We start from the raw sequence: 26380 nt of genomic DNA on the forward strand, positions 1-26380 counted from the left end.
AAAAAAAGAAAGAAAGAAAGAAAGAAAAACTATGATTGACAATTCCACTCAGATGTTTCGCTGGAATTTCTGTTCAAAACACGACAGAATTCTAATCCAGGAAATATGATTATTTGAGTCAAGGTTATGAAATGAACTAACTGAAAAGGTAAACTTAGAAAGTATGAAATATTTTGTTTCCATCTTTAGAAAGTGAATTATATCACACTAAATACATTCTGCAATCATATAGAAACTCTTCATGAAAAGAGACTCCAATGCTTCAGACTATAGTCATTTCTGTGGGTTATTAATGAAAACTGTTCTATTGACTGTATTATTCGGATAACACTTTTCTGGGTATGGAATCACTTGATAAAAAAATAATAATATTTTTTAAGCATATAAGCCTTATATTGGCTTGGTTTTTTTTTTTTTTGGAGCCACCAGGTTTAAAGCTGAATTCAGCAATTCATGTATATGGTTTTTCCTGTTTTATTTTGTTTTGTTTTGAAACAGTATTTTTAATCAGTATTATCAGCTTTGATAATAGTTGGGAAACTGTTGTCTGTCTGCCTGTCTGTGTGTGTGAGAGAGAGAGAAAGAGAGGGAGGGAGGGAGGGAGGGAGGAAGAGAGACAGAGAGAGAGACAGGGAGGAAGGGTGGGAGAGAGAGAGAAGTGGGGGAGAGAGAGATGTCTGCTATACATCCTTTATCTGGTTGCTGATGTAAAAGATAAAGAAGTAGACATAATTATATAAAGCCTGGGATTATGAAGCCATACGCCATATTAACATTTCATAAATTATCAGAGGAGGAGTGGAAAAGCTTCTTCTTCTCCCAGTATGCACAAATGAGCTTTCCATAAACTGTAATACAATATTTGCATCTGAGAAGAAGCAAAAATATATTAAGCGATAGAATTTCAGGCTCTTTTGTCAATAGAAGTCTTTTTGAACTGTCAAATTCTAATTCTATGGCACCTGATGATAAAATGTATTTCTGTAAATCATATTTTGTATAATTTGCCATAGCTATTTAAGTAGCAGCAGGGAGTAAATTAAAGTAGATTTCCTTCGTGCTGTGCTGCTGGATCACAAAAAATTAGGCTATTTTTAGAGGCACATTGAACATATGCTTTGCGTAAGATGGCTCATGCTTGCAACATTTGCACACAAATTCATCTTTGACATCAGAATGAGTTTTATTTTATTTAGCACTATCAATTTCCCAGATTATAATAAGAATTATCAGAAAGCAATTTCTTCTTATCTAGAAAAAAATATGTTAAGATTTTAAGCTCTATTTCTAGAAGCTCTGGAAAAAAATCAGAACAATAATATTATGTGATAAATGATGTACTGCTAAATTGTACAATGAAGGAAAAGTCAGAAAATTGATATGGACATTTATTTGGTAATTAAAAGGTTATTTTCTGCCTATTTTAGCCTATTATAACCAAGAAGTATTAATTTCAATATGGTTATTTTTTAAAAATAATATTGATCTGAAAAATGAACTACGGTAATAAGAAGGAAGATTTAGAGATTTTTAGATCAGACCACAGTTTAATGTATTTAATCAATGCATTTTTTAAAAATCCTATTAATGAATTGTTGGGAGAAATAAAAATTAAAGTGTTCATGATCAATGCCCCACCCTGAGAAACATTCTCATTGTACTATGGCTATATGTAGCCTTGTCCAGCAAATCTTTGTGAAGTATAATAATGTAATAGCAAAGTAGATTCAACATAGTCTTACTAAAATTAAGAGAAAAACTATTACTAAATAGATGAAATACCTCAAAATAATTTTTATGATATTTAAAATATGGTGGAATCAAAATTAGTTTTATGCTGCTGTTATTCAACTATGATTTTGTATGACTATATGGTATAAATAAATTACATGGAAAAGTCACATGTACAATATTTCAGCTTCCCTTTCTTTTTTAGCAGAGAATTGCATTATTCAAAGAAGAGTGAATAACCTTTTTGGATCAAGAACCACATAAACATTTGTGCAATGTGCTGAAAGCCACATTTAAAGAAATAAGCAGGGTGGAACAGTAAATGTCTGAATGTCCAAAATGAGGGAAAGGGGTATTGCATATTCATGGGTGCACACAAACACACCTTCACTAATGGGTCTTTGCAGTTTGAAGCATATACATTCACAACCAGCATAGCCATGTGTTTAACCACGATGAAATGTTTTCCCCTTAATAAATGTAAATTGAAGAGTTGAAAATCACTTCTGATTGGCTGGTTATGCGCCATAATCACTTAGCAAACACATTCTTATATTCCCCTCCAGGATAATCTGCCCTCAACCTGGTCCTTCAGGTCTTCCAACAGTACATCCATCCCACTTTCATTGAGTCCCTCCACCTTTTCTGAGCACTGCTGGATGCCTGCCAATACACAGATAAATAAATTCAGGCAGAATTTTTAGAAGCTGTGTCCTTTTTTTTAACCTATAACTAAGGACGGCAATTGCAATATAGTCAAGGGTTGGCATGTTAAGAACAGGTATTCAATTACCGTAACAAATGACAAATTCAACAGAAAACATGACAGACACAGTGAGGCACAATCTAAAGTTCAAAGCCCAGCATAACAAGTTTAAGAACCACAAAGATGAAGCTTGAAACATTGTTCTCAGTGCTCTTTGTCAAAGGAGGAGGCCAATAAATAAACCAGGCTGAGATATCACTGGAGAAGTTCAGTTGATGTACATTACTCATTGGAGTCTATTCTCCTAACAGCCTGCTTTACAAATGGAGGATCCAATTTGGGACTACTGCTTTTAAGACTTTGTATAAGGTAGCAAAGCCTGGAATTTTTTGGTAAAGGAGGGGTAATGACATTATTCAAGATCAGGAAAAAGGGATAATTGGCTTAAATATTTTAACAATCAATGTACTAGAAAATGAAGTAAAATCACCTCTCCAGGCATTATCAAGTCAGAAAATTGCAGGAATTAATGGAATATATATATATATAAATAAGACAAGCAACAGAAGTAGTAGTTAATAAAAGTCCTAAGCAAACCATGCCATCAGATCTGGAAAAGAACACAGATCAGAAAGGTCCAAAGAAGTCTCCAAAGAAAGGAGATTTAACAGAATGTATAGATTATCATACACTATCCTAAATTTCTCATACTACCAAAGTAAAAGCTTAGGACCATTCAATATAAATTAAATCCCTACATTTAGAAAAAAGATGTCAGGTACTAGAGCTGATTTTAGAAAGGTCAATGGAACAAGTAATATTGCTGATACACCCAGGATAAATGAGAAAGTCAAAAAATGCCAAAGAGAAGTTAATGTGTGTGTTATTAATTTCACACAAACCTTCAGTAATATCAAATCATGTCAAGCATAAAATGTCTTTAGGAAAATATGAATCCCAGAACCTCATATTTTCTTCATGCAAAAAAGTATGCCCAGGTCAGGAAGTCACAGTCTGGACAGAACATGATGAAAAGGACTGTCTCCAAGTCAGCAAAGGAATGAGAGTGCTTATTCTTTCAGTCTACATGCTAAATATATACTGAGAAGCTGGATTGGAAAAAGCTGAGTGTGATTTAAAGTTGGAGGAAAAAATATCCATAAGCTGCACTATGTTGATGATTATCCTTTGATAGCTGAAAATGCAAATGATTTACTATTCTAATAATGAAAGCCAAGAAGCACAGTGAGAAAAAAAATGGGCCTAAGATTTAAATATGCAAAACAGAAGACTAATAACAAGTATAGTAACCAGCTGTAGAATTAACAATTAAAATTTTGAAGTGATGGATAGGGTGTGTGTGTTTTTTTTTTTTAGGGTTGACAATGAACAGTAAAGGAACAAGCAATCAAGAAATATATCACAGATTAGTACAGTTACCAATAATGGCCTTGGAAATGATACTTTGACACCAAGACCTACCTAAAAAGATCAGAATTATGCAGGCACTGATTTTCCCTATGGAAAACTTGGATATTAAAGAAGTAATTTAAGAAGTGTATTGAAGCTTTTGAATTTTGGTATTAAACAAGATTCTTGACAATTCCATGAATGAACAATAAAATAAACAAATGTCTCATAGAACAAATCAATGCAGAGTTTTCATTTGAAGTAAATGAATTTTCTGATATATATGCCTCTTGCAAAGTCTTGAGATGATTAACATTATGTATAAGTCTTTGAATACGAGATGGGCAGCAAATAAATAAATAAAATTATATTATATTAGATAGAAGGAAAGATTATAAGAATGTAACTAGTACCAATGTAGAAGGACTGACTTGCAGTGGTGAGGGGTGTACTGTTGAAAGACTCAAAGTACCAGATTGTGGTTAGATAAACCTGGAGAAGTTTTGCTAAATAACACCATCAGCATTGACAAAATCCTCAAAAGTCAATTGCAAAAGGCAGCTTTACTTGGAACAGCTTAAATCTTTCAAACACTATGAAACAACTTCTACCTATCCCAGGACCTTGGGAAGAACTTGATAGGTAGATAAAAATGCCAAATTCAGTCTAAACATCTGGCTACTTGTGAGATGAACAATGATTACTAAGCCTTTCAGACAGCTAGCTTAAACTTTCTAGAAAATGATGAAACCATAGCAATCAGTGTGTTCAGAAGATCGGATACTTAAATAGTTAAAATGTGAATTACAGCGTTCACATTGCCATTTCATTTTATAAAAGATTTTGAGAGACTTCTTATAGATTTGATCACTGAAATTTCATCTATGCTCCATTTTAGATGTTAGTCTTTACAGTTTCTTGTTTGTTACAGTCTAAAAATATGCTCTTTTACCCATCACTTCAACCAGGTTAATTGCTTGACATCAAGGCAATTTAATTTTAGTCCATTGGACATGAGGTCTACTGCTAATTAAAATTTAATTAAAAGTATGTGTATTTCTGTAAGATGATATAAATAAGTTGTCGGTTCAACAGTTCACAGGAAAGGAGGGAATAAATTATTGTTACAAATCAGTTTCTTGTCGTAACGTTTTTTGCAAAGGATGAGAAAAACCTGTAGTTGGTTATCACACACTTCAAGCACAAAGGAAATGTTTGGTGTATTATACTAGTATTAGAATACAGATGATGATAGTCACAGTGAGATTAACCTAGAAATAGCACTTCTGCCAGGTAAACATTTCTAAGAAATGCCATAAGTGCCATAATCTAATATCTGTGTTCCAATATCAGAGGGGCTGCCACAAAGAAGAAGGGCTAACCGGTTCTCTAAAGCACCTGAAGACAGGACAAGAAGCAATAGATGGAATCTAATCAAGGAGAACAGGGACATGCTGACTCAGTGGCTAAGATGCTGAGCTCATCAATTGAAAGGTTGGCAGTTTAGCAGTTCGAATTCCTAGTGCCACGTAATGGGGTGAGCTCCCGTTACTTGTCCCAGCTTCTGCCAACCTAGCAGTTCAAAAGCACATAAAAAAATGCAAGTAGAAAAAAATAGGGACCACATTTGGTGGGAAGGTAACAGCATTCTATGCGCCTTTGGTATTTAGTCATGCCAGTCACATGACAATGGAGACATCTTTGGACAGCGCTGGCTCTTTGGCTTTGAAACAGAGATGAGCACCGCCCCCTAGAGTTGGGAATGACTAGCACATATGTGCAAGGGGAACCTTTATCTTAATAAAGGAGAGAAGCAACCTAGAACTAAGGAGAAATTTCCTAACAATGAGAACAATTAATCAGTGGAACAACTTGCCTCAAGAAGTTATGGGTGCACCAACACTGGAGGTTTTCAGAAGAAATTGGATAACCATTTGTCTGAAATTGTATAGCAATAGCACTTAGCCTTATATACCACTTCATAGTGCTTTATACCTGTCTCTAAGTGGTTTACAGAGTCACCATATTTTCCCCAACAATCTGGGTCCTCATTTTACCCCTCTCAGAAGGGTGGAAGTCTGAGTCAACCTTGAGTCGGTGAGATTCAAACTGCTGGCAACCGGCAGAGTTAGCTTGCAATACTGCATTCTAACCACTGCACCACCGCAGCTCTAGGATTTCCTGCCTGAGTAGCAGGTTAGACTAGAAGGCCTCCAAAGTCCTTTCCAACTCAGTTATTCTGTTATATATATATTTTTTCACTTCTAAGGAAGGACGGCTAAATCACTAAAAAAATGTAACTCCCCAAATCTTGAAGTTAAATGGCCTGTGCCAGAAATTGCAAATGGGGAGGTTAGATACAAGGGATTCATGGCAGTTGTAAATTGGCCCACAATGTAGGAATGCAAGAGTTCGGAGATGGTACAGGGATACTTCTTTCAATAGTAGAAAGTTGAAGTTCCACGTAGAGAAAAAATTACTTCATCCTGAGCCAGGTTCAAACAACACAGGACAATTGCTCAATGGCAAAAATAGAGTTTATTTAACAGTGAAATGAACAGCTTAGCAATCGATGAGGGCCATGAGTTTTTAAAAGACAGGATCAGTAATATTGATAGGAAAGTCTAGTCTTTGTTTAGGAAATGTGTGAAGACGTCTGCCAATGTGTTTGCCTCAGAGGATTAAGCTGGGTCAAAGTAGTATTTTCTGCAGGGTAAAATAAGCTTTGCCCCTTTGTGTGTCCAGGTGTTGGCCTTTGGGTGATGGATCTGGTGTTGGGAGAATCTCATTGTGTGGATAAAGGATTTCTATATGTCAAGTGGATGCCTGTATATGCCAATTTCCTAGTGGGACACATGTTTAGTCAGTTTTACCATAGAAACAGGCAGAAAGACTTAAGCAATCTTTGTTTTATTGTTTAGGGTTCACCAACAGGTTAAGCCTGGTGGCCAGCATTGGTGAGTGGTGTGGACAGCAAGGGTGGCAAGAGTTCTTTCCTTCTGATGAAGGCAAATCCAAGATATTGGAATAAAATTGAACATAGTCTTGTAGCAATCCAAGGATCTCAGAGAAATAGAACTGCTCACAATCAGGAATTGAGCACTGAAATTAAAAACAGAACTCTTGACTTCTAAGCCTATATAAATATATATAAATATATCTTTGGTTATTTGGGTTTTCTCCCACGTAGAATTGGAAGTGTCTTGGCGACGTTTCAACATAGTCTCATTCGTCATCTTCAGGCTGGTGTTTTCGGCTTCGTGCTTCTAGGAGCAATGTGTGATCGCAGCAGTTACTTCCTTTTAACTGCCAGTGGGGGTGTGAACTGATTGGGTGGGAGCTTGGCTGTGTTTTGATTGGGTGGAGGTGTGTTCTGATTGGGTGGGGGCTTGGCTGTGCTCTGATTGGATGGGGGGGTTGGCTGTGCCCTGATTGGCTGGGTGTGTGTTCTGTTTAGGTAGGGGCTTGGTTGTGCTCAGGTTAGCCTGAGTTGCAGGGGGATTTGAGCTGGTGAGCTGTGTTGCTGTTGTTTGGCTTCGCGTTCGTGATCGTGCCACTTCTTCATGGTGGGTGTCAGTTTGCTTTATGTATGGATTGGAGGGGTTTAAAATGGCTAATGATGCAACTGTGGTCTGGCTTCTGGTTTGTGGTCGTGCCTCATCGGTGTGGATTTGGGTTTGTTTTTTTGCGTGGATGTGTGGTGGTGACATCCTGTGTGGTTTTTGTGAGTGTGGGTCTGGTGTCATTCTTAGTGTTAGGGACTCGTTTGTCAATAAGGGCGAGTTTCCAAATGGCTGGTAGGCGGGAGGTATCATCTCGTTTATTTATGCTGTGTGGGCGTTTTTCTATCTCGATGGCTTCTCTGATTATTCTGTTGTTAAAGTGTTTAGTTTTGGTGATAGTTCTGGTCTTTTTAAAGTCAATTTCATGTCCTGTGGCTCTAAGGTGCTGGACCAGGGAAGAAGTTGGTTCTTCTTTTCTGACTGAGTTCTTGTGTTCTTCAATGCGTGCACTTGTTCTTCTGTTGGTTTGTCCGATGTATGTGGTGGGGCAGGCAGTGCATGGGATTTCATATACTCCTTGATTTTCTAACTCAATTTTGTCTTTGGGGTTTCTTAGGATGGTGGATATTTTTCGGTTTGTGCAGAATGCTTTCTTGATGTTGTGTTTGTGGAGGATCTTGCTGATTCTGTCTGTGGTGCCTTTTATGTATGGTAGGAGGGCTTTGCCGTTTTCTTGTTCTCTGTCTTGGATTTTAGTGGGGGTTTCTTTTTGGATTAGGTTGGTAATCTTATTTCTTTGGAATCTGTTGGATGTTAGTGAGAGTGTGTAGTTCGGTTTTTAGGTGTTGTTCGTCAGCTAAGCATTTTGTCCTGGAGATGAGTGTCTTGGCTACGGAGTTGATCTGTGCTGGGTGGTGATCTGAGAGTGTGTGCAGATAGCGGTTTGTGTGTGTTTTCTTCTGGTAGATGGTGTGTCCTAGGGAGCCATTGGATTTCTTGTATACTAAGACATCCAGGAAGGGAAGTTGGTTGTTAGCTTCTGTTTCCATGGTGAACTGTATTTTGGGGTGTAGGCTGTTGAGGTCTGTGAGGAAGTTGTCCAGTTTTTCTTTCCCGTGTGGCCAGATTATGAAAGTGTCATCTACGTATCTGAGCCAGAGTTTGGGTTTGTGATCAGATTTTTCTAGAGCTTGGGTTTCAATAGCCTCCCACCGGCCAGTACGCTCCCACAGAGTGGGCCTCCTCAGGGTGCCGTCCGCCAGACAATGTCGGCTGGCGACCCCCAGGGGGAGAGCCTTCTCTGTGGCGGCGCCCGCCCTCTGGAACAACCTCCCCCCAGAGCTACGTACAATAACAGACCTCCGGATTTTTCGTCGGGCCCTGAAAACCCATTTATTTCAACTAGCTGGGCTGGCTTGAGTCAAATTTTAAATGGATTTTAAATTGGAATGTTTTAATTACGGCCAAAATTATTTAATTATTTTAAACAGTTCTTTTTTAGATTTTGTATGTTTTGTATGTATGTCTTGTTTTTACTTTGGCTGTTCACCGCCCTGAGTCCTACATTGGAGAAGGGCGGTATAGAAATTTAAACAAATAAATAAATAAATAAATAAATGTGTTCCATATATATATATATGTGTGTGTGTGTGTGTGTGTGTGTGTGTGTGTGTATGTGTATGTGTATGTGTATGTGTATGTGTATATGTATATGTATATATGTGTGTGTATATATATATATATAGATATATAGATATATAGATATATATATAGATATATATATAGATATATATATAGATATACACACACACACACACACACACACACACACACAGAGAGAGAGAGAGAGAGAGAGAGAGAGAGAGAGAGAGAGAGAGAGAGAGAGAGAGAGTACAGATGTAAGCAAGTCTCTCTTTATTTTGGGGGCTCTCATTAAAAATCTTTGTTCTACTCTGTCAGTCTTCCACTGTAGAGGATCTGTTACAGTAAGTTTCTCCATCAGCTGACTCTGACTGCTGCTTCTGTATCTAGTAAGAGATTACCTGACTGCTCCAGAACAGAGCAGGTGTATTTTCCAGTAAATTCTACTCTTTCAGGACTTCATCTGTAGAGAGTCATCTGGCTCTTGAGTTGCAAGGTCAGAAGCGCTTAAGCTCTGTGCCTCCAATTCAGTCTCACTCCTCAGACTGGCCCCTAGCACTAAACAGCCAGAAACGGATTTGTTTGAGCTGTTTTTAAGTCTTCCCAGAAGCCAGACTGTCTTTAGGAAGACAGACAGCACACCTTCTCCAAGATTATGAAGTGTAAATGTTCCAGGTCTCTGATAAAATTCAATTACATAGAGACTTCGGTGTACACCTAAACACAAGTTACATTATTTTCTTTTATTTGGCTTGTGCACAAAACCTTTTCCCGTTTCTTTTGAAAGTTTTCCCTTAGGCTGAGTCTTAGTTGTTTACACTTCTTGCACCAAGGTGCATTTTTCTTGGCTGTTGTGGAGTTTCAAACAAAATAAAGAGTATTTTAAACAAACGTTTTTGGTGTCACTTTATATCTTAAAGGTTGTAATCTGGTAAAATGCCTCTGTAGATTGACTGTCAGTTATTGGGCTTCTAATGCTGTTGTGTTTTCAGTTAACAGTTAGGGTTGTTGTTGTTTTTAACCATTTTTCTGTATTTGGTATTTTATTAGAATTTTACAATATTACATGCCTCTAAACTCTAAATGGAAGGCATTGTTTATTTATTAATTTCAGGGGAAGTTCTGCTGGTTTTTGACAGATTCATCATTCCCTTTCATGAGATATAAAAGGCACAAGGGTAATTAAAGCTGAAACAGCATCCCTCATGTTCTCTTTCTCTCTTTGCATATCAAACATGATTGCTGTTCTTAGGACACATTTATCTCACTAGAATTTGCCAAGAGAGCAATGGCGATCATTCAGATCTGTTATTGCATTTTTTTAACTGATTATGAGTTCAGTTATGGGCTTAAGAGTTCCCAGTTTTTTTTGGAAATGGCTTCTGCGATGGGCTTCCCTCTTTATGCTGGAGAGAAAACCAAATACAAGAGCTGATATACCAGAATGCTATCTGCCATTCTCTTTAGCAGGGGTCTTCAAACTTGGCAACTTTAAAATTTGTGGACTTCAACTCCCAGAATTCCCCAGCCCTGTTCTTTAGCAACCCCTTCATCCCATACTTGTAGAGTGCTCTTTGATATCCATGACAGTCTTCTTTGTTTTTCTAATTGAAATACAAGTTGTTTGCAGAAGAAAACTTTCCATATTCAGTTAATACAGGGGGGGAAATGTTTTATTTTTTTGGTTTTAATTTTGATTGGAAGTATGCAGCTTTATAAAAAGTGTTTCAGATCGCTAAAATTCTGGTGGTACTTGTGATTGGGCAGTACTACTAGTAGGAAAAATGTGTATTAATGTTATTTCTAATTCAATTCTTGGCAGTGGTTATTTTTTTTTTAAATACTTTATTGAATTTTCCAATTTTTAAAAAGACAATGTACAATCACAATCTTGATCCGAGGTGCAGTGTTTACACATTTCATAGATCAAACATTAGGTGAATTCCATCCATAACTATACAATATACAATTCTATACAATTCTCTATATTTCTATACAATTAAGTCCATTTCGGGTGTCTAACAAATCATAGCCTATTATCATATTTTTATCCTATTCTTTAACCAGTTATACCAAATTCCCCATACTTCGTAGTACTTAGAGTTCTCTTCATTTTTTAGCTCGCTCGTCAATTTAGCCATCTCTGCGCACTCTAGAATTTTATTTATTAATGTTTCTTCAGAGGGGGTAGAGTTGGATTTCCAGAGTTTCGCAAAGGCTAATCTAGCCGCAGTAATAATTTGAATTGCCAGTTGGGTTTTATTGTTGTCGAGACCATCTTCAGTCATACCTAAGAGGAAGGATTCCGGGGACAGGGCTATCTCCTGGTTATTTTTTTTATTCCCTTTTTTCTCTAACACATTTTTTAAAATAATGCCAGTTACACTTCCTCAATACTTTCCATGACAATACCAGACAAAAAGGCATCTTTGTATGTGCCATTATAATAATCTAACTGATACATAATGAAGGTACAAGATGATCAAAGCAATCTGGGTTTATCCACAGGTGGGTGAATTTTTATTGAAACTCCAGTTTATTCTGATTTCCACATTTCTCAAGGTCAGATCTATCTGACTCAGTGGATCTGATTGCCACACTATTCTGTTACTAGATGTAATAGATCTCACAGAAATGCTAGACTTGTTTTATTAAATTGGCAAATAGACACCAAAAATGCAACTTCATTCTATTTCTTTAGCTTATTTCCAAAGTTAGAAAAACTGAACCAATGGCAAATTAATCATGAGACAGTCTCAGAGAAAATAAGGAAAGAATAAAAATAATTGAGATCAGCTCCCAAGCTATTCTAAATAAATTTCTTTCTCTAGCAGTGAGAGGAAAATGTTTTTTTTTTCCTTTAAAAAGGGTACAAAATACAAAAGAAAAATACTCTTCATCTTGGAAGCTTTTTGAAGCATGACAGGTAGTTTCTAATTGTAAAAATCAAATATCACACTTCAAATAAGCAATGATTTTCTTTACACTACATTCCCATTTTTTTTGTCTCTTTAATTTTCATTTCCAAATCCTGCTATTTTTACTAGCCAGTCTTGACTAGCATTGATTAGTCAGCGAGACCGACATTGAATAAATTGACTAACCTAGATGAATGACTGATGATAGCTCTTTTCATTTTCTAGCTCTGTGCATGTTAGTAACTTTGCTTTTCCTATGAAAATCAAAGGCAGCAATGAAATGGTAACATAACTGAAGGTCAATTTAAGGCAATTTTGAAGGTCAAACATAACTGAAGGTCAATTTAAGGCAATACTTGTTAAAATACGATGGGCTCCAATCTGTGCTTGCCATGATTAACAAGTCTGTGGACATTTATGGCAAAAAGAAGCATGGTACAGGTAGTCCTCTTGTTACAGCAACTGAAACTGGGATTGCCATTGCTAAGCAAATGTGGTCATAAAGCACAATGTCATGTAACCACATCACGTAGCAATGACAATCCTGGGAATGAAGGTTGCTATTGTAAACCCAAGACATTCAGGTTGTTAACCAGAAAACAGAGTTCCAAGTAAGGATCATGGGGATCCTTACTTGCTTCAGGGGGGTGGGGGGAGCCTGCAAGGCCTGGCATAGGCTATGCATGAGCTAAAGGCTGTGGGAAGCAGGATAGGAATGAAGGGAGGTTGGGGGAGAAGGAGGGTACTACACAAGTGAAGAGAGGCTGGAGGTGGACTTATCAGAACATCTTGCAACCTTTCCTGCGGGCTTCCCCATTGACTTTGCTTGTGGGAAACCAGCAGGGAAGGTTGCAAATAGTGACCACAGGGAGCTCCAACCATCATAAATGCAAGCTGGTTACCAAAATCCTAAATCATAATGTGGTGACGATGGGGATTGTGCAAGGGCTGGAACTTTGAAAAGTGATTGTAACTACCACTCATTCACTGCTATCACAATGCTGAACAGGTGGTCGGTAGCAAGGGCTGTCTGTATGCTCTTCTTGAAACACTTGATTAAAAAATACTTGGCATCCCTAATGACAAGCAGTATTGATAATTTCTCTTCTGTGCTACACTTGATTTACTAAATGGAACTGCAGGTGGTAATTTGAGGTGCTTCATCCATTTCATTGATAAGATTGAGTGGCACATTAATTTAAGGATCATGGTCTCTGATGAGGTGCAGATCAATTCTTCAGCAGGATCAATCCTGAGGCTGTGGCATCTCAAAGTCCCGCTGGCATGAAAAAAAAATCTTTGATATATAAATGACTGACACATTTTACTAAATTGAATGGGGGAAATATACGTAATATACTTATCATACTCTATTTTCTATAAGAATATTGCCATTTGTAGTGAATTCAAGTTAGAGGACTGGAACATGCAATCTATTGTGTATTCTGCAGTCCTTTTTTTCTAAGTGGTCCTCTCCTAGAAACAGCGAAGAGTCTGTATGCAGGGGGACGGATGGAAAGAAGGAAAGAAGGGATTTCAGTATATCTTATAATCAATGCCTCACATTGGAAGGAAGGGAGATTCTATACACTGTTTTGCTTTTGTTTGGTTCTATATTGGTAACTGTGTTTATTAGTGTATGGAAAAAATACATTCTCCCTTCATAAACAGAATTCCAAAAAATGGCAATACAACAAGTTTCACATTATGTCTATCACCAAATAATAATGCTGTATCTAAAGAAGACTGCTTCTTTAAAACACCCTAATTTTTTTAATTTGGGAGTTCAAAATGCATTTATATAGGAAAAATATACAAATCCTAGGACAGCAATGAATTGAATGTTTGTGAAATTAGAATTGGCTGTAGTGGAAACTGATGAAGGAGACCATGTCATCTAGTGTACTAAATGTTTTGTGTGAATGTGAGAGAACAGATTAGGGATTTTATAATGTGATATCTCTATCCTGGCATTCTCCAGATGCTGTGTGGCTGCAACATTTTAGAATTTCCATACAGATTACTAAAAATTGATATATCAGAATGAAACATACAACATAATTTTGCTACATGAGTAAATATTGAAGCAATATAAGCATTATCATGGGTGGATGCAGATCAGTGGTGGGTTGCCCCTGGTTCACACCAGTTCTATAGAACCAGTAGTAAAACTGATGGGAGGCTCCGCCCACTCACCCTGATGTCATGAAAATGCTTCGGTGCACGCACAGAAGAGAGAGCATGCACGTGTGAACGAAGCAAGTGCGTGCGTGGCTCCATTGCAAACCGGTAATAAAGGTAAGTAGAACCCACCCCTGATGCAGATACTTTTTTGTGTTAGTATATTAGTGGCAAACCAGAGAATATATATAGGGGTGTGTGTGTGTGTGTGTGTGTGTGTGTGTGTGTGTGTGTGTTTCAAGAACTTCTTTCAAAGCAAGTGATTTTTATGTGTATTCCTTTCCTGCTTCACACAGCAGTAAGTGAAGAATAAGAAAGCCTACTTTAAGGCAGACATTTTAGCAACAATTTTCTCTGCCTTCTCAAATGTGTTTCCAACTTGGAATAGGATTGACAATCTGAATGACTGTCAAAATACTATCAGATATTTTCAGTAATAACCCAGCCATCTCAATCTTCTTTAATAATATATAGTAAAATTAAAAAAAAATTACCCTAGAGAAATTTATGTTAATTCTTTATGATTGATTTGCATCTTCATGGTAATTGACACAATGAGAAGTGCTCTTAAAAGTCTATTAGAGTTCTTGGGCTGCTGAAAAATCAAAGTTTTAATCTCAACTCTTTTGAACACTTCATAAATAATGTGGACAAATTAAAAATTAAGTCTGAAAAAATGATACTAAATGACTTCTTAGAAGTAAGGGAGAGTAAATGGATGTGGAAGTAAATGGAAATGGTAACTTTCCACTTGGATAAAAATATACCCTGATATTTTTCAATTTGCAAAGAAAAGGATAATATGGATATTTCAATTGGAATTGTCAAAAAAATGCTTCCTGTTGGTTTTCAGCAGACATTTGTGTTGGTTTCTTTGAAGAATGGAAATATTGCCAGATTGTATTTGCCAAGTAGTATTGCCAGTGGAAATTTATAGTTCTCAGCCATGTAATTTCAAAGCACTACTACTCAGCAGTTACAAACTAGATCTGATTAGATAGTTTCCTGTTATATACTGCAGATGGTTTTTTTTTTTAGTAATGTTAAAATATCACCAATTATTGCTGTTTTCAATTAGCACTGTAGTTTTAACAATATTATTTCTCAATTCATTGTTAGATAATGTATTTTTAGTATTTCACAGTCATTTAGCTCCATCTTTTACTCTTTCTCTCTCTCATGTACATAAACAAATTTACTGAAAATAACATGCTTGATGAGATGGGCTCTAATCCATGAAAATATATGCCATTATGAAGCTCATTTCGTTCAGATTTGGAATAAACAGAGATAATTGCCCTGAATTTCCCATTTTATTGTTTGGGTGAATTTCACAGAAAAGATATTTTCTTGTATTCCAAATCAAGAGGAACAGTCCATTTACAGAAGAAGTCTTCTCATTACGTGCCTGTGTAAAGCACTCCTTTGTATCTGCTTTATTTTGCACAAAGTTTCTCTACACAGATCAAATACAATAACCCAAAACCTCTTTTTTCCCCTGACAACCATTGAAAGGACAAAAGATATTTCAGCAGCTGCAAAAGCTAATGGAACTGTCCCTTGAAGTTCCAAGATAAAGCTCTTCATAAGGGAAGATTAAATCAGTTATATATCTTAATGTGGGGAAAAAAAATGTTATCCCAACTGCTTTATACTCTCCTAGTTAGCACTTGCTCCTTTCTTAAAGTTGTGCTAGTTTCAGGCTTCGTTGAAAAAAAAAAAAGTTACTGAATCATTAATGTTGTGTAGCAGACCATATATGTGAGATACTGTATATATCTAACATAAAACCAGTGTACAGTACATGATAATTATGCCATGGAGAATTGAGATCATATATGCTATTTCTGCTCATTCAGTTTCCTTGAGAACTGAGGTGTAGATCCATATGAAGTACAGCAATGAGATGGTTCAATCTTATGTCTACAATTCAAGATTTTCATATACTGTACAAACCTTCTTCATGGAACAACAGTTTGTGATATCACTCATTTACTGCTTTGCCCATTTATGTATTTATTGGATTAATAAGTTATATACCACCAAGAGAAAATTGCCAAGTTGAGTAACAGTAGAAAACAGTGTTGTTTCGTCAGGGGTCAAGTGACAGAGAGATTGATACTGCCAATGATAAAATATGATAAATCTGATCTTTAATCAGTAGAGTACATCGATTGAAGTGTTTTGCTCTATGCTGACATATTCTGGAGATCATTAAAAATAATGCTTTAATCTTTTGTGAGAGGGGCATGCCTTTACTCCTGACAACTGCTTGGATAAGATCCTGCAGTTTTCTTGGCCAGATTTCAGAAATGATTTGCTGTGATTTGCCATGGATTAGGGCTGAGTGAGATGTTGACCGGAGGCTACCCAGCTGGCTTTGTGCCTCAGGCAGGACTAGAACTCAAGGTCTACCTGTTTCTACTTCAGCAAACTGTCTTAGGGTTGTATTTTTACCCTGTGTCTGGAGTCTGAATAAAAGTTGAAGTTAATAGCCAAACAACACAGAATTACTTTTTTTTGTCCAGAAACTATTTGGTTCTGTATCTGCTCTAATTTTAACTCTGGAGTTGGATTTTCCCAAAGGAACAAAAGCATAGTTTCCAAGTTATAATGGAATCATAGCTATTGCTGATTTGCCAGTTGTGGCCAACAGGTACCTTTGCCAACCTTGGATGGTGTACCAGTTGCAGCTCTATCTTGAGTGGGAGACTCTGGCAACTATAACTCACTCCCTTATCATCCTAAAGCAGGGCTTAGCAACTATGGCACTTTATGACCTGTGGACTTCAACTCCCACAATTCCTGAGACATCCATGTTGGCTCAGGAATTCTGGGAGTTAAAGTCCACGGGTCATAAAGGGGCTTTAGTTGCCCAATCCTGTCCCAAACTATATTATTACTTGTGGTATAACTTAAATCTCTTTTATATTAACCTGCCCTTTAGAACTGCTTATGAAAGAATCTTAATTCTTCTAGGTAATAACCTTGCATCCCTTTGAAAAGTATAAATTGTTTTCCCCTTCTCCATTTTCCTTTTCTACCCGAAGCATTTTGCATTTAAACAATACATCCTTACAGGACTTTTCATGTTAGCAAGTTTATTTGTTTGTTTATTAGATTACAAGTCTGTCTGACTCCAAACACTTTGAGTGGCTTACAATTTCAACATCAAAGAATACATTTAAAAATATGAACACTCAGAGCCCCTTAACAAGGCCAAAAACAAATCGCCAGGTATCCCACAAGCAATTCCACCTAATCTGGGACCTGAGAACAGTCTTACCATTTGAAGAACAGGCTTTCTCCCCCACCCCTCTCTTGGGGGCTGTTGTTCCAGAGGGCAGGTTCATGGCTCTCGGAGGATTTTCATGATCTGAAAAAATATGATTCTATTAAGGCAGGCTCAGGTGAATTGATGTATTTTTGTAGCCCTATCACACTGCTGATTCATGTTCACTTTGTGGCCAACAATTTATGACTCGATTGCCCAATAAAATAACTTAGGAGCTACCTATGTTGTCCTTTGAAGTCTTGGGCTTCTCCCTGTAATCTTGGCCCAGAAAGAAGAATATCTTTATGAATTTCTGACCGAAGGTTAACTTTGAAGAAGTCTTCCTTGGCCAGCAAATAATCCGAACTTTTGGTTTCACACAGAGAGGGCTTTATCTTATTGTCTGTTTTCAGGGTCAGGATGAAGTAATGATAGAGCAGTTGCTTTGAAGTCCATGCAGAATGCCATTTAAATTCTGTCAATTATTTTCCCCTTTATATAGAAATAGAGAAAGGCGGCTGTGGTGATCCTGGAGTTCCATCTTACGGGAAGAGGACTGGGAATAGTTTCCTTCATGGAGATTCTCTTACTTTTGAATGTCAGGCAGCATTTGAACTGGTGGGAGAGAGAATGATCACATGTCAGCAGAACAATCAGTGGTCTGGCAATAAACCCAGTTGTGTTTGTAAGTTCTCATCTGTTTTCTTATCACTGTATTGATCTCTGTCTGTAATTTACAGTCATTTGCAGCAAAAATTTTGAATATCCTCTTCACTTGGAATGCCGGCTTGTGGGATATACTCGTTTACTCTACTGTTTTATTATTCATGTTCTTTTCTCCTTTTACAAATAGAGTTTGATTTAATTAAAATATCTTCTTAAATAAAATATGTGAGAATAAGCTTGCCCTATAAGTAGGAGAGGAGAAAAAAAATAATAATTTGGTTTGCATTGTAATTAAAGCTTGCCCATGCTGTGTTGTATTTCAAACCGCAATCCAATTATATAGAGATATTTGAATGTATTTTAGTTGTGTCATATTGTTTTACATTTAAAAAAAAACCTCTACATGTTAAACTTAATACACAAATGATCACCCTTACCTATAAGACATACATCAACAAGTTTATTGAGAGAGGATTCCATAATGGCTTTATTTTAAATTTAATGAGGTTGCATACATCATTGATTGAGAAATCACATTACATAATACAGACCATAAGATAAAACTTGGGTTGATTGTAATGTATTTTTGATAATCAATTTTTTTTGTTATTTACACTAACTTTGGGTACTATTAGATGGTAACTTGTGCTTTCTCATAGAGAACTGAGTTATCAGTTGCTATTGTTCTTGATTATCATGTTCAACAATAGTTGCAGCATGACTAAGAAAACATGGAAAGAGAGCTTTCACTTGCCCACCTATATTTTAAATTTTTTGAGTGTCCCTGATTGTTAGGAATTTTTCTTATGCTGTTTGAGATATAATTCATCACTTGCCCTCAGATCCTATGAACAATGTAGTTATTTGTCACAAGAAAAATGACATTAGCTTCTTCTTTCAGCCAGCATACAAGCATTACTTGTACAAAGAAAACTTTAACATATACAGGTAGTCCTTGACTTATGACCACAACTGAGCCCAAAATTTCCATTGCTAAGAAAGACAGCTGTTTTGCCCCATTTTACGACTTTTCTTGCCACAGTTACTCACTGAATCACTGCATTTGTTAAGTTAGCAACAGGGTTGTGAAGTGAATCTGGCATTTCCATTGATTTTGCTTGTCAGAAGGTCGCAAAAGGTGATCTTATGATCCTAGGACACTGCCACCTTCATAAATACAGGCCAGTTGCCAAGGGTAAGTGTGAAAAATGCTCATAAGTCACTTTTTTCATTGCCATTGTCACTTCAAATGGTCACTAAATGAACAGTTGTAAGTCTAGAACTACCTGTATTCATAAGGTCATACCCAATGGCAGTAGTATCCCTGCTGGAAGCAGAGGAAGATGTCAAAAAAAAGTCACGATATCAGTAGCAACTGGTTGGACAAGCCCCAAGCCTTCTCTCTATATGTGTGTATTTGTTGTGGACTCCTGAGCTGCTTAAGAAAGTCATTCCAAAGTCAATAATTAAGTAAGCCAACATGATGACTTTAGGAGAGACTCCAGTGCCAAATCTGTTATCAGTTCAGTGAGAGATTCTATTAAGTACCAGGACAGGTAATATACTAAAATATGCATACGGTTTTGAAATCTAGGAAATAGAAGGCTTGGTATTGGCCGGCCAGCAGTCAGTGTATTCTTGATCTCAGCCCTGAAATACATCCTTTCAATATGAATCAATTGCCAATAATCTCTTGGTAAGAGAGAAGCTGTTTTTATGTATCATAACCGTCTTACCTTCTCTATTCGTAGATAGTATGTATAACAGGCCCCAGCAAGGTAAGAAGATTGTTTTCCTCACCCACAATTGAATTGTTAATATCTTTGCTTTATTTTGAGCCAATATCCTATATAGGCCCTAGACCCCTGGTGGTGAATGGCACACAGAACCCTCTCTGTGGGCATGTGCGCCTTCGCCCCAGCTCCATTGGGTTTCTCCAGGGAAAGAGAGGGTAAGAGAGAGAGAGAGAAAGAGAGAGAGGGAGGGAAAGAGAAAGAGAGAGATAGAGGGAAAGAGAGAAAAACAGACAGAGAAAGAGAGAGGGGATGAAGAGAAAGGGAGAGGGAGGGAAAGAATAATTATATTACAAAAGTTTTTCTTTTTTATTGTTGCTAAACATAATATTTAAAAAGCAGAAAAAAATGAAGGGGCATAAAAGTGCAGTTATCATGTTTGGTTTTTTTTTTTAGAACAATTAGCTGAACTCTGCCTTGTTTATCATTATTTTAGGTAGTAAAACCTCAGTATTCAGGTTATATTGCTGTGTTGGCACTTTGCGATAAATAAGTGGGTTTTGGGTTGAAGTTTGGGCACTTGGTCTCTAAAAGGTTCGCCATCACTGCCCTAGACCATGATTGATTTCCTTCCTTCCTTCCTTCCTTCCTTCCTTCCTTCCTTCCTTCCTTCCTTCCTTCCTTCCTTCCTTCCTTCCTTTCTCTAGCCTGAAACCACATTGCAAAGCCAGGGAGATGAAAATCGGAGAATTCTTAAATGTCTTAAATATCTAGTCTCACTTCCCCTTTATTTACTTATTTATTAAATTTATATGCCACACATCTCCCCAATAGGGCAAGAGAGTTGACTGCTGGCTAGCTAATACCAATGCTTCTATTTCTTAGATTTCTAAACAGCATGGATATATCCTGAGACTCGTTTATATAATGAGTTGTGTTCTAGACAGCTTTCCCTTTTCATCGCATGGACTGTTGATATTTTGTTTTTCGTTTTCCTTTTGCAGTCTCATGTTTCTTCAACTTCACAACACCTTCAGGAATTATTCTTTCACCAAACTACCCCGAAGAATATGGAAACAACATGAATTGTGTATGGCTGATTATTTCTGAACCAGGGAGCAGGATACATCTTATTTTTAATGACTTTGATGTAGAGCCTCAGTTTGATTATTTGACAGTGAAAGATGATGGGTTTTCTGACCTACCAGCTCTTGGTACTTTTTCGGGCAATGAAGTGCCTTCTCAAATTGCTAGCAATGGACACATAGTACGCCTTGAATTTCAATCAGATCATTCAACTACTGGAAGGGGATTCAATATAACCTATACTAGTAAGTACTCATTTTATTTTTCAGACTAAATAAGCTAGGCTTCATAGAACTAAAGTAAGTATTTATAAGATTTAATTTTGGAGACCTAATATAAACGCTTCACAGAGGATGAAGCCGGTAGGAATTGATATTCCTTGATGCTGGCTGAATCAGGTCAGTCATTTTTAATTTATATTGCTTATCATGTGTTAATTTAGTACTGTATTTCCATTTAGATGATTTACATAATTTCCCCCTTAAGAAATTAATAATTTCTTCATTATTAATGAAGAACTGTACAGAATTAGCAGAACAATAATCCTGAGAAATATAATTGTGCATTCACTGAATTTATTTCTAGTAAGCATATATAATTGTGTACAATTTATGTGGTGGAGATGGCTAGAACATTCATTCATTCATTCATTCATTCATTCATTCATTCATTCATTCATTCCCATTGTCAGAGCAATTAATACTTTTTTTTACTTCTCCAAATTGTAGTAATGTCAATTTTCTCTAGCAGCTTCAGTCTGGTTCAGATTTATCATATTTTATCTTTGGCAATATCAAGTGTCTCAGAATTGTCATTATAATTGACCAAAGTAGTTAAGTCATCATATCAAACATGAAAACCAATGATAAATCTGTGATAGAAATTACATAGAATGAGCTTGTATGCATTTAGTATATTGTAATAGTGATCTATGTATTAAATGGAATTGCCCATGTCTTTTCTTGTAAAATTTAGCATTTGGTCAAAATGAGTGCCATGATCCAGGAATCCCCATCAATGGAAGGCGCTTTGGAGACAGATTCCTTCTGGGAAGTTCAGTTTCTTTTCATTGTGATGATGGCTTTGTGAAAACTCAGGGCTCAGAGACTATAACTTGTGTATTGCAAGATGGAAATGTTGTATGGAGTTCAACTGTCCCACGTTGTGAAGGTAAGAACTTTAATATGTCTTCAATTATAAATCCAATAATGTTGTTTACACTGTTTTAATTATCCTAGACCTGGTAATTTTCCATTTGGTACCCTTATGCTTGACATTTGAGGCTATTCTTGAAAATTCAGGAGGATACTAACTGGAACTGTGTATTACTGTATATCGGTATTACTGTATGTCAGTATTTCATAATGTATAATATACAACAGTGGTCTAATTGTTTCCAGGTCAGGTTCAAAGTGGTTCTATCAATAAAATTAATGTTTTGTGATAAAGGTATTAGAAGGTCGTAGTCCTTTTCCAGATTTTGCTACCTGAATTACATATTTTCCAAGTGCCCCCATAATCTAAGATGTGATGGATCACTACTCTGAGAATGGACTTTCAGTAGTTGCTGTCAGCTCTAGCTGTGAAATACATTTTCAGGAAGAAATATTTATGTATTTCTTATTAATATTTTCTATTTTCTTGATCAATTTTAATTTCTTAGTACTTGAGATTGTTGCAATTCTAAATTTAATCTCTGTTCACTATTTATTTATTATGATGATTATTTTGCTTTTGCTATCGTCCATTGATTTTAATATGTTAATTTAAACTTCTGCTTTTAATTGGTTTAATACAATAATTTTGTTCCTTTTTTATGGCATATCAATTTGATGACTAATAACTACCGAGTGATGAGTCAGTCTTAAAATAAATGCATATAAACATTTGTTTTGATTTATAAATTTGTCTTGTATTGCACTGTTTTCATTTGAGCTGTGTCTGATGAGCTATTTTATAATTCACCTTTAGTCCTGATTTTTAAATCTGTGTTATTAAATAAATTATTAAATAAATAAATCGAGATTAAAACCAGAGAGGCTGAGTCAGTTTTCAGAGGTAGCTACGATCATCCACCCTTCTCCACATGCAAAAGTAAATCAATGAGAAAGCTTTTTAGACTTTTTATTGAAAACCCAGAGAAATTCCTATAAATAGAAATGATTGAACAGGTTTAGAAGGATTGTTTATGGAAATACTTTCAAATCACACAAAATACTCTTTCACATTTAATTCTACCATTTTCCCCCCCAAGATTTGATTTCATCAAAGAATAGCTCTTAAATGTAATGGCTTAACTTGGTTGGAAGAACTCCTCATTTTTTATGACAGACATTTGCCCCTCTTCTGGCAATTGGAAACTCAATTTCGAAATCCCATTCCATCTAGATAGCTGGAAGACAATTTAGTATGATTATGCTTGACTGGCTGAAAGAAAGGTCTGAGTGAAACTAGAACATAGGCATTTCTCCACTTTAGTTCCAGTGAAAGAAAAAAAAAAATAAGATGGAGGAGGGAGACAATGGAATCTGTAATTCCATTTTCTCAATTTTCTTCCAATGTCCAAAGCTATATTCTAGGAGTGTTGCAACCCGTTTGCAGCAATTATTACAACATTGTCAAAAGTCCCTTCATTTGGCATGTTCTCTTAAATCAATTTTAACATAAATTTGTCTTATTTTAAATCTCAAAAATGCTGAGAGCTGAATTCAATGTTGTTGGATAAAATGGGGTTAGATAGAACCCAAAGCCAAATAACAATAATAATAATCGGTGCGACCAAAGGGAATTATGTATTAGGCCAGAGTGAAATGTATGATATATGAATTAATATTTTAAAAAACAAATGAAAGAATAAATATAATTATTTTGCCTCTTGTAGCCCTCAGGTGCTTCTAACTACAGGTAGTCCTTGACTTACAATTTTTAGTTTAGTTTAGTTTAGTTTAGTTTAGTTTAGTTTAGTTTAGTTTAGTTTAGTTTAGTTTAGTTGATTTGTATACCGCCCTACTCCCGAAGGACTCAGGGCGGTGAACAGCCAAGCAATAAAATACATAAATACACAAAATTTAAAAACCAGATAAAATCAAATTAAAACATTTTGGCCCAGACAGATTAAAACACCCCAATAATATAAAAACAGATTAAAATTTACATATTAAAAGAGGGAGGAGATTAGGCCAAGCCCACTTGATGGAATAAAAAGGTCTTCACAGCGCGGCGGAAGGTGCGCAGATTCGGGATCCTCCGTATCTCTGGGGGGAGCTCATTCCAGACAGTAGGTGCCCCCACAGAGAAGGCTCTCCCCCTAGGGGCCGCCAGCCGACACTGTTTGGCTGACGGCACCTGGAGGAGTCCCTCTCTATGAGAGCGTACTGGCCGGTGGGAGGCTATTGGTGGTAGTAGGCGGTCCCGTAGATAACCAGGTCCTAAGCCATGGAGCGCTTTAAAGGTGGTAACCAAAACCTTGAAGCGCACCCGGAAGACCACTGGGAGCCAGTGCAGCTCGCACAGGAGAGGTGTCACATGGGAGCACCATGACGCTCCCATTACCACCCGCGCGGCTGCACTCTGCGCCAGTTGGAGCCTCCGGGTGCTCCTCAAGGGGAGCCCCATGTAGAGAGCATTACAATAGTCCAGGCGGGAGGTGACGAGGGCATGAGTGACCGTGCGTAATGAGTCCCGATCCAGAAAGGGACGCAACTGGCGAATCAGGCGAACCTGATAAAAAATCCTCCCGGTCACGGCCATCAGGTGCTCTTCTAAAGACAGCCGTGAATCCAGGAGGATGCCCAAGTTGCGAGCCCTCTCCGTGGGGGCCAATTATTCGCCCCCAATAGTCAGTGATGGCATCAACTATATCGGGACATCGGAAACCACAGCCATTCGGTCTTGGATGGGTTGAGCCTGAGCCTGTTCCTCCCCATCCAGATCCGTATGGCCTCCAGGCACCGGGACATCACTTCAAGGGCATCGTTGGGGTGATCCGGGGTGGAAATGTACAGCTGGGTGTCGTCAGCGTACTGATGGTACTCCACCCCGAAATCACGGATGATCTCGCCCAGCGGCTTCACATAAATGTTGAACAGGAGAGGCGAGAGGACCGACCCTTGCGGCACCTCACATATGAGGGGCCTCGGGGTCGACCTCTGTCCCCCTGTCAACACAGACTGCGACCGGTCAGAGGGAAAGGAGGAGAACCACCGCAACACAGTGCCTCCCACCCCTAACTCTTCTAACCGGTGCAGCATGATACCATGGTCAATGGTATCAAAAGCCGCTGAGAGATCTAACAGGACCAGGACAGAGGAGCACCCCCTGTCCCGAGCCCTCCAGAGATCATCAACCAACGTGACCAATGCCGTTTCCGTGCTGTACCCGGGCCTGAAGCCCGACTGGAACGGATCCAGATATGTCGTTTCATCCAGGTGCTGGGGGAGCTGTTGCGCGACCACACTCTCAACAACCTTCGCCACAAAACGAAGGTTGGAGACCGGATGATAATTTACCAACATTGCCGGGTCCAGGGAAGGCTTCTTGAGGAGAGGCCTCACCACCGCCTCTTTCAAGGCAGCAGGAAAGACACCCTCACCCAACGAAGCATTTATAATCCCCTGGAACCAGCCTCGTGTCACCTCCCGAGAAGCCAGCACTAACCAGGAGGGACACAGGTCCAATAAACTAGTGGTCGCGTTCAGTCTACCCAGAATCCTGTCCACGTCCTCAGGGGTCACAGGATCAAATTCATCCCAGATAACATTCTCAAGACCTGCCCCAGTCCCTCCCCCTGAGACTACCCAGTCAGAGTCCAGATCTTCCAGAATCTGAGAGATTTTGTCATATAGATATTGAACAAAATCCTCGGCTCTACCCTCCAAGGGGTCCTCCTGCGCTTCCTGGTGGAGCAGGGAGTGGATCACCCTAAACAGGGCGGCCGGGCGATTATCTGATGACGCAATAAGAGCAGCAAAGTAACTACATTTCGCTGCTTTTATCGCCACTAGGTAATTCCTAATATGAGATCTTACCAGTGTCTGGTCAGATTCAGAACGACTGGCCCTCCAACTACTCTCTAGGCATCTTTTCTGGTGCTTCAACTCCCTCAGCTCCTCAGTAAACCTAGGAGCTAAATGAGATTGGCACCGGGTCAGAGGCCGCAAAGGCACGACCCGGTCCAGAGCTCCAGGGGCGGAACCATCTTACCGGCTCCGCCTCCCTGCGGCAGGGTGTAGCGGTTCGAAGGTTGAGACGAAGGAGAGAGTGATCAGACCATGACAAGGGCTCGGTGACTATATCCCCTATCTCGAGATCACTCAACCACTGTCCAGAGACAAAAACCAGATCCAGCGTGTTTCCCCCCGTGTGGGTAGGGCCATGATTTAACTGGGTCAGGTCCATAGCTGTCATGGAAGCCATGAACTCCCGAGCCACCTCAGACGCCTCGCCCACGGACGGTAGGTTGAAATCCCCCATGACCATAAGCCTGGGGATATCAACCGCCACCACGGCGATGACATTGAGTAGCTCGGGCA

At 38.0% G+C, this 26380-nt stretch overlaps 1 protein-coding gene across 1 annotated transcript in view; it reads left to right on the top strand.

The window, feature by feature from the left end:
* Positions 1-26380, top strand: part of CSMD1 (CUB and Sushi multiple domains 1) — a 1157523-nt gene that overhangs the window by 906272 nt on the left and 224871 nt on the right. Inside the window, exons 13-15 of the mRNA XM_070954938.1 lie at positions 17867-18049; positions 20768-21094; positions 21825-22019. Of these exons, the coding sequence (XP_070811039.1) occupies positions 17867-18049; positions 20768-21094; positions 21825-22019 (705 nt within the window). The remainder of the gene's footprint in view (positions 1-17866; positions 18050-20767; positions 21095-21824; positions 22020-26380) is intronic.

Source organism: Pituophis catenifer, unplaced genomic scaffold, assembly GCF_029215685.1.
Source record: "Pituophis catenifer annectens isolate HBS135680 unplaced genomic scaffold, rPitCat1.0.hap2 SCAF_1, whole genome shotgun sequence".
NCBI classification, from domain to species: Eukaryota; Metazoa; Chordata; class Lepidosauria; order Squamata; family Colubridae; genus Pituophis; species Pituophis catenifer.